At 53.4% G+C, this 14,088-nt stretch overlaps 5 protein-coding genes across 5 annotated transcripts; 2 read left to right on the top strand and 3 right to left on the bottom strand.

Annotated features, from left to right (window-relative positions):
* Positions 1-421: 421 nt before the first annotated feature.
* Positions 422-1,564, bottom strand: TRIVIDRAFT_186369 (uncharacterized protein; the record flags this gene model as incomplete). The annotated part of the gene is made up of 2 exons (XM_014100990.1): positions 422-1,072; positions 1,493-1,564. The coding sequence occupies one exon, from the start codon at positions 1,001-1,003 to the stop codon at positions 743-745; it is 261 nt and encodes an 86-aa protein (XP_013956465.1).
* On the top strand, positions 422-2,276 carry TRIVIDRAFT_209070 (uncharacterized protein; the record flags this gene model as incomplete). The annotated part of the gene is made up of 3 exons (XM_014100989.1): positions 422-1,075; positions 1,496-1,654; positions 1,748-2,276. 2 exons carry the CDS (start codon positions 1,527-1,529, stop codon positions 2,274-2,276), a joined length of 657 nt encoding a protein of 218 aa, XP_013956464.1.
* Positions 2,277-3,237: 961 nt separating this feature from the next.
* TRIVIDRAFT_186368 (uncharacterized protein) lies at positions 3,238-5,453 on the bottom strand (the record flags this gene model as incomplete). The annotated part of the gene is made up of 3 exons (XM_014100988.1): positions 3,238-3,942; positions 4,000-5,157; positions 5,425-5,453. 3 exons carry the CDS (start codon positions 5,434-5,436, stop codon positions 3,811-3,813), a joined length of 1,302 nt encoding a protein of 433 aa, XP_013956463.1.
* Positions 5,454-6,536: 1,083 nt separating this feature from the next.
* On the top strand, positions 6,537-7,831 carry TRIVIDRAFT_84202 (uncharacterized protein; the record flags this gene model as incomplete). The annotated part of the gene is made up of 3 exons (XM_014100987.1): positions 6,537-6,747; positions 6,836-6,918; positions 7,017-7,831. 3 exons carry the CDS (start codon positions 6,655-6,657, stop codon positions 7,540-7,542), a joined length of 702 nt encoding a protein of 233 aa, XP_013956462.1.
* Positions 7,832-8,497: 666 nt separating this feature from the next.
* Positions 8,498-10,184, bottom strand: TRIVIDRAFT_54271 (uncharacterized protein; the record flags this gene model as incomplete). The annotated part of the gene is made up of 2 exons (XM_014100986.1): positions 8,498-9,695; positions 9,850-10,184. The coding sequence occupies 2 exons, from the start codon at positions 10,182-10,184 to the stop codon at positions 8,498-8,500; spliced, it is 1,533 nt and encodes a 510-aa protein (XP_013956461.1).
* Positions 10,185-14,088: the final 3,904 nt, after the last annotated feature.

Below are 14,088 nucleotides of genomic sequence, written 5' to 3'. Positions count from 1 at the left end.
TACGGCACAGCACGCCCGCAGGCAACACAAAGGCAGAAGCAAAGAAAAGGCACCCGGCACGGAGACGACGGGGCCGCTGCAGGCAGGATATCAGTGCCAGCCCAAGCATCGTCTCGCTAGGCCAGACCCGATTGGTGAGACGGCCGTCAATCGGTTTGGCCCTCTGCCGGCCCCATCCGCCTGCTGAGTTTTCGCTGCATGAGACCAGCCCATCTCTCTCCTCACCACGGTCAACAAGTCAGCGGTCGGTCCACCAGCCTCCCTTGTGTGTGTGTGTGTGTGTCGTGTCGTGTCTTGCTTGTGTGACACCAGCGGCTCCATTGCTGCACGGACAACGAGACGCCAGCGGCCACATATCCAGACACCTTTTAGATTACAAGTACGAAGCCAAGGGCTGTTGCTACCGGTAGACGAGCTGCGACTCTCGGTCTCGGCTACGACAGACACGGCGTAGGGATACTACATGTACGTACAAATCCAGCTGGCATTGTTCTGTGTCTGTGGTTTTTGCAGCCAGCGGAATTAATTACTCAGCCCTCTCTGCGTCTCGAATTTTCTTCTCCTCTTCTCCCGTCCTAAGCCCTCTTGCCACACAAAAGACGTCGCCTGCTCGACAGCTCTTCTCTCCTCTTTGGGCACCTTCGTCTTCGTTGGGCCAGTTCGCTGCTCGTTAGGCTAGCCTGCATAGGCTCCTCGATCCCGCATTCGAGCCACGACAGCTGGTCACCCACCTGCCGTCTCCTCATTCGACCCCCAGGACACGCTCGTCGTGCTGCAGCTGCCCTTTGGCTTTCCCCACGCTTCGGTCCCGGACCTTGAGATCTTGTCCCTCCCAAAGGCCCTCTTCTGGTCCCCTCCGGAAAGCTTCATCCTGGGCCTGACGCCGCCAGAGCTGCTTCGTGCTTGTGCTGTGCTTGTGCTTGTGCTTGCAGGATACATCCCAACTCACCGGCGAGACAGCGTCAGCCTTCTGATCTAGCACAGCCGCTGCTTCTGCTGGCATTTCCTCTATTCCCTTTACCGCTTGGCGTGAGTCTATCGTTGCTTCTGCTTGTCTTATCCTTTCCTCAACCAGGTCAGTCTCTCTCTCTCTCCCTCTCTCGTTCTCTTGCTCTCTCGCTCTTCCATTCTCCTTCTCTTTCCCTCTCCTCCCTTCCCCCCCTCTCCCCTTTCGCTCCTCTTCTCTGCCCATATACCCAATCTTCCATCCGATATCTGCCACAATCTCCCGACTTTCCCACTTGCATCCCCCATGAGGCCCGTCTCTGGGCATGCCAAGGGGGGAGTGAGGCCTTGCTACTGCGGTTGACTGCCTGCCAACCAGCCCATTGTGCCCTTCCTCTCGCGTGCCTGAATGCCTTTTGCCTTGTGTAATACTAGCCCGTACTCTGTTTCCTATCCGTCTCTCCCTGGATATTCTCTCAATTACACTTTCAACCTAAACAGCGCCTCGCCGCCTTACCCAAAGATACCCCATTGCTAAGATGCATACCAGAGATACCAAGGTGCGCAAGTCCTTCATCAGGATGGATCCGGACTGCGCCATATGCCATGCTCCGGCCTCGATGGCCTGTGACTGCGAGGCAAAGGGCCTCGAAGTGGCCGTTAAGCAGGCCGAGGAACGCATGATGCGATCCATATATAGCGACATACGGTTGGTCTTGCTTTCTAACCTTGTTTTATACTGTCCTCCCTTGACCGCCCTTGATGCCGTGGCCTAGCGTCAACTAATTCGTCGACATGATAGTTCGTGGGTAAGGGGCCATGCTCAGGATTATATTCTTGAGTATTTCCGTCAACTTGCCGAGCGACGAAAGACGGCCCACTCGGCTCATCTCGACCACATCACCGCCCACGCATTCTACCATTACAATGCGCCGCCACATCCAAACCAGATTGCTGAGGCTCAGGCCACTCTGAAGCGAGGCATCGATGAGGATTGGCAGGCCAGCGTACAACGTTATCCCGAGGTCCTCGAATACTTCTACAGCCTCATCGAACTTACCCTTCCCGCCGACGACGAGGCTGCCGTAAAGAACCCTCCCTTGACTGCTCCTCCTCCTCGAAAGCCGAGCCGTCGAGCCGGCTCAATCAGCGCCAGCGCTGGTTCCGCTCCTCCTCCAGCCATTGCTCCTCCATCATCTTTCCATGATCGTGATGCCCTCATGGAGCGTCGTACCCCTGCGCCGCCTGCGACGCCACGAGACCGAAGGACATTCAGGCCACCACCTCCCCAGCACCACCCATCTTCATCATATTACGCACCATTTGGATAAGCCAAATACAAAGATACCAAAACAAATAAGCAACAAAAAATATGATTGAACTTTTTTTTATAATCATGACATGAGCGCCAGAGGCACCAACAGTCAAGATATCAAATATTTTTCTCCTTTACCCTTTCTGCGACAAAAGCATTACGACATGTACGATCACCATTAGGTTTCATTTGTCTGGAATGGGAATGGCATGATTGCATGGTAGTTGGAGTAGCCTTGCTTTGGAAAGCACGGATGTTGGAGCTTTTTTGTTTTCTCTCTTCTTTTTGGCTACATTTACAAGATTTTGGATCCTTGTGTTTAGACGAGTTTGGAAACACGCACACATACATACCATTCAGCCTGGCGTATAAAGTATGCATCAAAAGAAGCGAATGATTTTGTCTGGAGCACAGCATGATGACGGTCAAGGAGTGAGTGGCTGAGCGATGAGGGGAGCATACACTGGATTCTTTGTGTCTCACGATGAAACCATCCGTAGTGAAGGGCAAAGCGGTTCGTATGTGTCAATATGCGCACCGCCTTTCAAGGTGGATCTTTGCGAGTTGAGATACTCGAGATAGTTGAAAATTAGTTGAGCAAGGTTAAAAATGCCATCTGAACATCCAACACCTCAAGTTTCCCCCTATAAGAAGCACCAATCTCACTCCGACTAGAGTGTGCCCAACGCGGTGAAGAATGCTCCATACCTCCATTCATGCGTCGAATAGTTGTGGCGGCGCCTAGTTTAGCTTCAATTGGTGCCAATTCACATGTGATGAGTTTTGTGTTTCCCTAGACGCACACACATGCAGCCCCTTTTGATGCCTCGTATGCAGGCCGCTGAGAGGCAGCCACTCAACGCCGTCACATACACCGAGAATTGAGCAAGAATTCGGTATGTGCAAAGGTTGCCTACAGTCATCTGTGATATGCAGGGAGGCCATGTGTTTTCTGTTCAAGTATCTTTTGTTTTGTTACATCAAATCATGAGGTGTATATTTCGTGCTTGGGCCTAAACTCCTTTTCCCATGAGAGGAATAAAGATAGATATACCTAGGTACAAAATAATGCGATGACAAAAAAAGCTAAAAGACTAGATATAAAAAAAGAAAAACACTTTGGAAAAAAAAAAAATAAACAACCCAATACACGGGGCAGACACTTTGTAAAGATATAGGGGCGTGGGGAGATGAAGAAAGGGCGTTTTCGACATGACTCCTGCTCCCCTTCTCTTTTTTTTTTCGTTCTTCTCTTCTTTTCCCTTGCATAGACATATTTTAAAAAACAGAATCCTTCTTTTTTTGATTCCCGAGGAAAAAAACTCCAGGGATTCTACATTCTTGGAGCTGACGTTGTATGAGGCGTATAATAATAATGCGATGTGAGAAGAGGCGAGAGCAGAGCTGGGAACGAGAGATGAGGCGCGTCAGCTTGGTAAGATGAATGTAACTTTTGAAAAGTTAAGGAAAAAAAAAGGATGCCATCGGCTGTCGATTGTTGTCGATGGCTGTTTTAGCCTGCAAGGGGGGACGAGAGACTCGGAAGCCATTTATGACTCCTCCTGCTTCTCCTTGTCCTCCAGGGAGGCGTCCTTGAGGTCGGCGGCTACCTCCTCGACCTTGTCGCCGTTGGCCTCGGCCTTCTCGAGCTCCTCGAGCTTCTTCTTGGCCTTCTCGATGTTCTGTTAAAGGGAGTTAGTCAATGTTTTTCCAAATGTTACTCTTTTAAAGGCACTTACACGCTGGGTCTGGGCAGCCTGGTCCTCCTTCCAGTGCTCAAGCTTAGCCTTGACCTTCTCAATCAACTCAGGCACGTCCTCCTTGCGCATAGGGGGGTCAAGGGAGAGGAAAGTGCAGTCCTCGACAACTGAGGGGGGGCAGTTGAAGCCCTTCTGGGCGGCACCAGCGTTGTTGCCCTTCTTGCCCTTCTTGCCCTTGGACTGGGCGGGGAGGTACTCGTCGTCGCGGTCCTCCTTGCGGACGAGCTTGGTACCCTTAAGACCAGCCTCGTCAACAGTGCGCTGAGCCTGAGCAGTCAGGCCAGAGTTGGCCAGCAGGGGGGTCTTCTCGGCCTTGAAAGTAGGGTCAAGGAAGACCAGCAGGCTGTTGGCACGGCGGATCTCGTCGAGGTAGGCGGGCTCGCTGGCCTCGGCAAGGACACGCTCGGCGTCGGCCTTCTTGCGCTCCTGGACGTAGCGCTCGCGCTCCAGGCGCTGACGCTCGCGGATCTTCTCGCGGGCCTCGCGCTCGTAAGCCTGGAAGGCCTTCTTGGCACCGTAGTAATCATCCTTGAGCTTGCGGATGGCGGTGAACTTCTCCTGCTGCTCGGCCTGCAGCTTGGTGCGCTCGTCGCGGAGGCTGGACAGGCTCTTGTAGGCCTCATCCTGCTCGGCCTTGATGGCGTCGAGCTCAGCCTGGATCGTGTTGTACTGCTCGGACAGGGCCTTTTGCTCAGGGTCCTCCATGGAGTCCTTGATCTCCTTGATCTTGGCGCGGAGGTCGTCAATCTGCTTCTGGGACTCGTCAAACTGGCCAAAGTTCTTGCGGAGCTTGCGCAGGTTGGAGATGTCAGTCAGGGCCTTCTTCTCGTCGACGAGCTTCATGGTTCCCGAGTTGACCTGCTTGTCGAGGGACTCAATCTGGCGGTCGACATCCTCGACGCTCTTGAAGGGGACCTTGGCCTTGGCAGTCTTCTGCTCGTTGATGCGGCTGCGGAGCTGCTCGTCAAGGCGCTTGATCTGGTCGAGCTTGGAGGTACGGGCATTCTTGCCGCCGGCCTGCTTCTGGCGGATCTCGTTGGCCTGAGCAATGAGCTCCTGGCGGCGCTTCTGGGTAGGGCTGGGCTGGTCCTTGTTCTTGTTGGGCAGAGCAACATCAATCTTGGCCTTGATGGCGTTCTAATGATGGATGGTAAATTAGCAAAAGTCCGGCATCAATCGACAGTCTGACTGTTATCATCTTCCTCTTCCTCTTCTCATCTCTTCTTTCATCCTTATCCCCCTTTTCCTTCTTCTTTGTGCGGGTTGCCAGCCATTGCTGTTGTTGGGGAGAGCATGTTGAGATGGTGTCACTGCAGAATCGGACAAAGTCTCTTATACATCGAAGCATGGAAGCATGAAAAACACGGAGAAAAGAAAAAACAGCCACGCCATGTCAGAACATACAAACTTATCCATGGAAGCCTTATGCTCCTTCTCGGCCTTGGCGAGCTCCTGCTTAAAGACATTCTCGTCGGGTCGGGTCGGGCGAGTGGTGGGCGCAGCATCGGCCGCGGGGGCGGGAGCAGCAGCGGGAGCGGCCATTGTGCTAATCAGAGCAGATGGACGGAGTAGATTCTCTGAAAAGAAACGAAGGCGTTCACGAACTCCCTGCGGAGAATGGGATGGGAACCGGGGGGAAGGGCGGGAAAAAGCGAGAAGCTGACGATGGTTGGTGCGACGTAGCAAGAGGAGGAAAAAAAAGCCGAAGTCGACACACTACAATAATTTGGTGGTGAAAAAAAATTACCCTGGACGCACCACGTTTTTATACAATGGTCTGGGGGCCCACACCCAAGGCGCAAAAAAAAAAAAAAAAAAAAAAAAAGGCAATATAAGTTTGGCTTTGATATCCAACAGACCCTTTAAGCCACGCAGCAACGCAATTGGGATTTTTACAGGTATATTTCTAGCGATTGAGATGTTACAGCGTCCACTGAGGACCAGTGCTGTAGAGGACACTGTGGTGCCAAGTCACGGCGAGTTTTAGTGAGAAACTTTAAGTGCGGGAGTTGGAGCTGTTTAGAGCAGAGCACCCAGCAATATATTCGTTTTGTGTTGTGCTAAAGGACTTTTGGGCTGCGGAGGTTTCCGAAGTGGGATTGGGTGGGGAGGGAGATGCGGGCCAATGAGAACCTTGGAACCTTGGAGACGCCGCAACAGCCAGCCGTTTTCTTTGTTGTCTTGAATACGAGGAGGTTCAGAATTGCAATTGTTGTGTTGAATCGGTTCGGAATATTCAAATTACCAAACCAACTAAACTATCCACGGGGAAGCTTCAATTCGGCCCGAAACCCGCTTCTCATCTGATCACAACCTAGGTAGGTATCTACATCTTTCTTTTGCAAGTACTGGGGTTGCCACGTTATCGCTTACTAACTTATCAGCCGAGTCACATGACATTTTCTTATCAGCTCCAAGCCGCAGCAAATCGCCCAGCAAAGCCCAGCCAATGCAAGGCTGCGCAAACAATTTTTGAACGACCGCCCATCTCCCCTGCGCAGCGGAACTTGGAAGCAGAAAAAAAAACCAAACCATCGCGACAACGCGCAGCCGCCCCTTTCCTCCGACCTCTGGCCTTTCTCGATCTCTCCTCGAGTCCCTCTTCCGAAAAGCGATACATCAAGCCCTGCCAAGATGATTGACGATTTGCCCAACGATGCCAAGTCCAAGGAGGTGGTGAGACTCTGGCGCGCGTGGAGGACTGTTCACGAGATGGTGGCAGACCGAGTATGCTCTCTCTCTCTCATATTTACTGCCTCTTTTTATTTGGGCGTATCCTCGAAATTGCTTGACTGACCGCGTTGCCTCGATCTAGGAGTACGAGCTCGCCGAAGACGAAGTCACCATCTCTCTCGACCGGTTCCGCGACGAATACTGCCATCCCGACGGCACCGTAAAGTACGACGCCCTTTCCGTCTCCCCCCTCAATCTATAAATATCATTTTTTTTTCTACGTAACCCAATCACCAAAAAAATACTAACAAATGCAACCACAGCCGCGCCAAACTCCAATTCTCCGCCCGTCCCAGCGACTCCATGCTCCGCAAAAACACCCCTCCCGCCACAGCCTCCAACCCGGACCCCGTGCCCGACTGCGGCCCCATCTGGGTCGAGTTCCTGACGGACAAGCAGTTCGGCGTCGGCCAGATCCGCCAGTTTGCAAAGTACACAATCTCCAACAACTACAAGACGGGCATCATGGTCACCCACGTGCCGCTGTCCCCCGCCGCCCGCAAGTCGCTCGCCAGCGTCGAGAACCTCGCCAAGATTGAGTGCTTCCTCGAGGACGACCTGCTCGTCAACATCACCCACCACGAGCTCGTGCCCCGCCACGTGCTGCTCTCTCGCGAGGAGAAGATTGCGTTGCTTAAGCGGTACCGCCTCAAGGAGACGCAGCTGCCGCGTATTCTGCAAAAGGACCCCGTGGCGCGGTATCTGGGGCTCAAGAGAGGGCAGGTTGTCAAGATTATCCGAGTCAGCGAGACGGCGGGTCGATATGCCAGTTACCGACTGTGCGTTTAATGGAATGTTGTTCAGCCCGAATCTTCCAATTTTTTGAGTAGGGAGACGTCGGGGATGGGGATTGAAGAGGACGACGACATGGGGAAGGGGGCATGTGCTCGCGAAGAAGTAACCAAAAAAACGAAAAACTTCAAGTTGGATTATCTCAGCTGGAGGGGGTGCAGCGACAACGCTGTTCGATATATTATTTTGCATTTGCAGTGTCAAAGCTGGCGTTTTGGGGGGGGGTTTATTACTAGAATTACGAAAGAAACCAATTCAATAAATTACCAAGCATTTTCAAATCTTCAAAAGCCACACGAATACCATGTATCATTCACCGATAGGTTTGCATACCAAGGTATTTGAATACACATGACTAGCACATCAAGATTCTTCGGAATGTACGTTTAATTCGTGTCAATTCTCAACTCATCTATCGACCACGTCTTCTTCATCCCATCATCAACCGTGCCTTAGACATACAGGGCACTTCTCTTCAAAAACGGTGGCATCCACCGGGGTATATGCTAGCCAGAGTATCAGGCCAATAAAACAAAACACAGTCACCTCCCGCTCCGTTCATTCTTCTCATCGCTTGCGACCCCTCTCCATCCTCCGCCAAAAAAAAAAAAACCTGGATATGCTAAAGCCATCAAAACACCATCATATCCGCCTAGGTATTCTTCTTGATGCCAGGAAAAGAGAAAAAAAAGAAAGAAAAAAAAAGAAAAGAAGTGTACCATATGTATATATGTGTATATATGTATACAGGGAAAAGTACTTTCGTGAACGCCATGCCTGACGGGCCATATCTAAAGATATAAGTGTGAAGATGGATAAAAAAAAAGTTCAAAAAGGGGTATTTCCCAAAAAGGAGTTAAAAGATTCGTGATATCAAGTCGTAGATTAGTTCGTTATTTTTCAATTAGGTAAACGGCAGGTGGGTGCGGCTGCCGTGGAGTGCGTCTCGGGTTCATGATCGTAACAGGCCACCAGGGTCCATGAGTACGAGATCTGACGCTTCGCTTCGGGATGCATGATGCTCCTGATGAGACTGCGGGATGGGTTGCAGTTCGGTGCCAGTTCTGTGTTTGGAACGCACCGACGACTTTGAGTTCAAGGGGCCTAGAAGACCGCCCAGATCCTGCAACAGAGCTGTTGAGCCACGGCGAACGCCGTTCGTGCTAGCTTTTCGGGATGCTGGAGGGGCTTGAGAGGAGCTTGCTTCTTGGGAGGACGAGGTAAAGCTGCTCCCTCTTCGGAAACTCCCGCTGCTTGTGCCGGCTCCGTCTTCGAGAAGACCGCCGACATCAAACAGTGACATTTTTCTGGACTCGTGCTGAGATTCAGTCTTGTAGATTAACAAGTCCTGGCTCGCCTGTGCACTCTCCTGGGCGCTATCTTGAGCACCCTCTTCTCGTTGCTGCTGCTCCCACTGCCGTTGGGGGTCACGGCCGATAGAACTCATCGGCTGGATAGGCGCGTAAAGATCGGACGACGGGCTGTCTGGTTGCTCTCGGAGCTCAGGCTCAACGGCCAGGCCAACATCCCTTACCAAGTCTTCATCGCTACCCCACTGCCTGTGCATGGTTGGCCGTCGGATGGTGTTGGAGCGTTCGAATGACTCGGCAGCGGTTGACGATCGCCTGGGCTTCTGCTTCTTGACACCTCTGTCTCGGACGAATGAGCCCAGAACAAGCGCATTTGCCGACGCCGTGGCAAAAATCAACTCGACTGACGCCAAGAGCGATCGGTACTGCTGTCGGCCGTTGACATCGATGATACGGGGAACCCTGTAGAGGGTTACCGCCACGACAGACAAGTTGAGGGAGAAGAGAATGAGGAGCTGGATCTTTCTGCGAAGCGGCATGTGGCTCTGGACGATGATGGGAATGGGGAAGATGACGAGCATCAGGTCGGTTAGGATATTGCAGGTGGCCATGGTGATAAGCTGGACATAGCCCTGGCGACACTGACCGCCGGGGTCGGGCAAGACTTGCCAGTAATGCCTGAAGGGATTGCACTCGACGAGATCGCTAATGACAACGGCAATGAAGGTGAGGCCCAGGGCCCATCGAATGGCGATTAGCGTGTACTTTTGTGATTGTTGCCATGACAGGTCGGTGATTCGCCTGAGAAACTCGAGAACAGTGCCCTTGAGGATCCATAGTCTGTAGTCCAAAGATCAGTCAGTCAATATGCCCTTTTTTTCTTTTCTTTTCTTTTTTTCTTTCCAAATTATACGGTCCCATCGTTAGATCCATCCATCCCATTCCAGTCCACCACAAAACAGCAAGTACTATCGTAAGCATGCGAATTACTTACGTTGCGGCATAGAGTATGCGGCTGAGGAGAACGAGGCCGCTAGCTACGGATTTTTTGTGCAGCTCTTCGGGGGTAAGAGTGACTCCGGTGAAGTCGGCGTTGTTAGTGCCGTTGACGAGGATAAAGTGGATGCATCCCATACGCAGAAACAAGGGAATGAGGGCGACGGCGGCGAACTTGTCTTCGGCGAAGAGCCTTTCGGTTCGGATAAAACGGCCGGCGATGCGAAACAGGATCATAATGGCGCAGAAGATTGTGGCCCACCAGCAGACAAGCAGCGTGGGCTTGTCCTCGGAAAAGTCTCGCAGCGCCGGGGGCTCAGAGTAGATGGACATGGCGGGCTTTGCTGCTCTGGCCCGCGCCCGTCGACCTCCGCAGAGGGCTCGACGAGCGAGGAGGGGCGGGTTTCGGGGCTGGTGTTAGGAGAGTCGTGATGGTATTGATCTTGGTGTTGATGCCGGGTCGCTGGCAATGTCCCGCTGGAGAAACGCGCGCGCTAGGGACCTGGAGTCTCTGTCCAGCAAGGCTTCCAGGGCATTCGGCCGCTGGTGCTGGTGCTGGCGGGTGCGCTGCGCTGGCGGGAGCGTCGAGTCGGATAGCGGGATTCGGAGGGGTTGCTGCATGAACGCTGCAAGTATAGTGGCCGCAGCAGGCGGTTACATCGGGGGGTGGATGATCAGGTCGGGGGCAGCAGCAGGAAAATATAGAGGAGCAGAAGAAGGAGAAGAATAAGAATAAGAAAAGAAAGTGAGGGAATGGCAAGGGGGATGAAATTGTCCCTGTCTAGGTGTATGTAAGGTGTATGTAATGTAAGGCAAGTGAGTGGTTGTGGAAAGTAGTAGATATGGATGGATGGACGGCCGAGAGAAGAGACGGAGTGCGTGCAGGTGCAGGTACATGTAAACCTGTACAAGTATGCACAAAAGCGAGGAGTCAGAAGGCAACGCCAAGACACAGCGAGGGCAAGGATTTCCGTCGTTGATAAGACTGGAGCAGCGGGAGATGGGACCTGAGAGGCAGCGCAGCCCCGGATGCGGTGGCGTGCGAGGCAATCCCTAGCACCGGCTAGTGAGTTAATTTAGCAGCAAAGTACCTGGCGATACATTCCTGGCCGTAGGCGATGGAGGGCTGCACACGAGCACAGGTGCTAACCACTTGCAGTCGCACCAGTTCTGTGGCTGGGCTGGGCCATGCTGGGCTTTGCTGGGCCTTGCTGGGCGAGGTTTTTGCTGCCGCGCATCAGAGTCGACTTCGCCAATTAGCCGCGACTGGCCATTCAGCACTACTGTCGGTCGAGCCCTGCAGGTTCCATGCAAGTACAGTGCAGCGCCGTATCTCTCGCCCAGGTCGGGGCTAGAACTCTTAGGGCCGGGCTGTCGATTGAGGGATTGATTTCACCACTACCTGCTGTACGCGTGATAGGTTACAGAGGCAATAGTAGCGGTGTCTGTCTGTCCTCCTGGCTGGCTGGCTGTCCTTTGAGCTGTCTTACGAGAGACCGGCGTGCCGTGCTAGAGGCCCAGGCCAGTCGGCGATATTGATGAAATTATCCCACATACGCTGACAAAGCTGCCAAGCTTTTGTACACGGGCTCGTAAAAACCAACCAGGCGGTATCTTCCGTACAACATCCAAAAGGTACTTCACAAGTAGAGCAGTATCTGCTCGTACAGCACAGTACAGCATCTGTTAGCGCAGTAGCACACAAAGTCTCCTGGGCTGGCCCCATAACACGGACCCGAGTCCTCGTTCCCTGGTGCTATTCAGGGTGCCCGTCAACCCCGTCTCTTTTTCTGGGCTTGTCGCTAGCAGTGCCATTAGCTTGTGCCTCAGTAGAATTACTCGATTCAGTAAACTGGGCAGGGGTTGTGGAGTGCAGTGGCGCAGCGCCATTGGTGCGCGACACGATGCACGATTTGCAGCCCCGTCCAATCCAGCCCTCCTGATCCCAAATGCTGCAAGCCTTCGGGCCCAGACGCCAGACAAGAGAGGGGGGGCCTTGTGTCACTACGAGTGCAGGTGGTTATCTATTGACTGCCCGTCGATGATCTGATATGGATTGGCCACCGCCTCTGCCCAATGCGATGCTCGTCTCGTCAGCCACCGGCAATCTTCATTGGAGCCTTTGGAGCCTTTGCACCAAGCAGGTAAGCCAGGCAGACTAACCGACTGACTAACTCACCAGCAGCTTACTTTTGCCCCGTGCTGAAGACGAGGCTCAGTAGTCCAGCTCCCAGAGAGTGCCTCGCAGCAGAAGGAAGAGGCCGCATGCCAGCGCCAGGGCTGCAATGGAACAGCCCGGCACCAGATGGAACACGGTCGGAGCTCGGTAAAGCAAAAGGCAAAATTTTCCTTTCAAGGGGGGGGAGGGGGGGGAGAAGACGTTTATTGTGGGAGACAGCCACGAAGCCACAGCGCAGCCAAGGACGGCGACCACCCGAAAAAAAAAAATGGAGGCTATCAAGCATGTACTTTGTACAGTACAGTATGATGGCCCCACGAAGAAGAGACGGGAGTGAGCGCGAAAGGGCGAGACACGATGGGGCTGCTAAATTGCGTGTCGCTGCTGCGTTGATGTTGCAAGGAGCTAGGCGCATGGCTCCGCCGATATCCAAATTAACCTTCTGATGCCTGTCTGAAGGATGCGATACCGTCTGTCGTCTCATCTCTCTGCCTGCCTGTGTACAAGTGCGGTAAGATATCTGTCTCGCGTCGTTATCTCAGCCCGCCACTCGTCATAACAGGTAGGTACCGCATAAGGTACTTTTGCTTGATTCCGGCAGTAATAAGGAGGGATTGCTCTTGGATGCTCTTGGATGCTCTCAGATGCTGCATCCAACTGCAGCCTGGCTCTCCATCCTTTTCAGCAGGTCGCTGTTCATCTTACGTGAAAGGTGGTTCAGCAGGCGATCGGTATGATGTGGTGGCTTTTGGCCGGTGCCATGAGAGCCTCACGTGTGTCTCTCTGGCTCCGCATGCCCTCTGAGACATTGATCTAAAGCTAGCAACGCTCACAAAGTATGGAGTACGAAGATCCTGTCCTGCAGGAACCTAGCGCGCTAGGTGCAGCCCGCGGGTCTGACAAGTACCTGCGTCGGTCGGCCAAAGTTGCAGTACATGGCCCCCGGCCTCTGAGAGTTCAAGCGGCGGCGGGTGGCCACGAGGCGAGCGTTGGGAGGGTGGCCTGAGCGGTGCATTTTCTTGTTCAAGCCAGTTTCTGGCTCCTACATACTCCGTATACATCAATAGTATGACAGCCTGGCGCGCCGCCCAAACGCCCCAACAGGTGATTTTTGCCCTGGACAGCAAAAGCGCGGTGCCTCGGCCCGGCGGTTGTCCAGGCGCAGTCCAAGTACGTGTAAGAGGGGGATACACGTACTGTACTATGTATCTCCAAGCACCGCCTAACTGGAGTGGCACAGCGCATCACATGTGTGGCAGTTGCATTCCCAATGGCGATGTGCCCAGATGGTCCTCTCGGCGATACTACTCCATCCTCAGGGCAAAGGCATGCAACTTCGCAGGGCACAACGCATCCGGAGCACATGTGTGCGTGCCTGTGCATGCAAACACTCAGCTCAAACGAGCACTCGTACCCATTCGTACCTACAAGGAGAGAGGCATGATACAACCCACCCACCAGAGTCATCTCGACCGCTGAGGATTGGCTGCTGGCAAGGCGACCCAGCACGCCTTCTGGGGCTGAAGACCCAGTCCATCCATTGGCAACCAAGCAAAAACTTGCGACGCATCCAAGCATCCAAGGCCGTTCCGCAACGCTGGGAGCAGCCGAGGCCATGGAGCCCCTCTTCTCGCAGCGCGCACGGAGCAGTATGAGGCGTTGGCCACTAGGTGGGCTCCTGAAGCTCTCCCCGCTGGCCCATCAACGAGCCCAAGAGCCGGTGCTGGGAGGGACAAAGCAAAAGCTTTACGTGCGATGCGATGCGATGCGATGCGATGAGATCGCGATATTGACTCCCGCGCGGGCCCCTCAGTGGTTTCTACGCATATGCAACCAAAAGGTCGACTGAAACAGGCAGCCCTAAAGAGAAGCAAATTGCATTAGTGCCAGTGAGCAAAGAACGAGCCAACTTCCATATCGGATATTTTTTGGGGGGGGACCACACCTCTTTCGAGCCTTGCAGGCGCTGCACTTGATACCATCCCCTTGTCCCTTTTTCTCGCGCTTTGCTCTATAGCACGACGGAAAATTGAGTCTTGACTGGAGGGGAATGGAATG

This window comes from Trichoderma virens (assembly GCF_000170995.1).
Source record: "Trichoderma virens Gv29-8 chromosome Unknown TRIVIscaffold_6, whole genome shotgun sequence".
Classification (NCBI taxonomy): domain Eukaryota; kingdom Fungi; phylum Ascomycota; class Sordariomycetes; order Hypocreales; family Hypocreaceae; genus Trichoderma; species Trichoderma virens.
The sequence above is the reverse complement of the archived record's forward strand: the minus strand, read 5'-3'. Positions and strand labels throughout refer to the sequence as shown.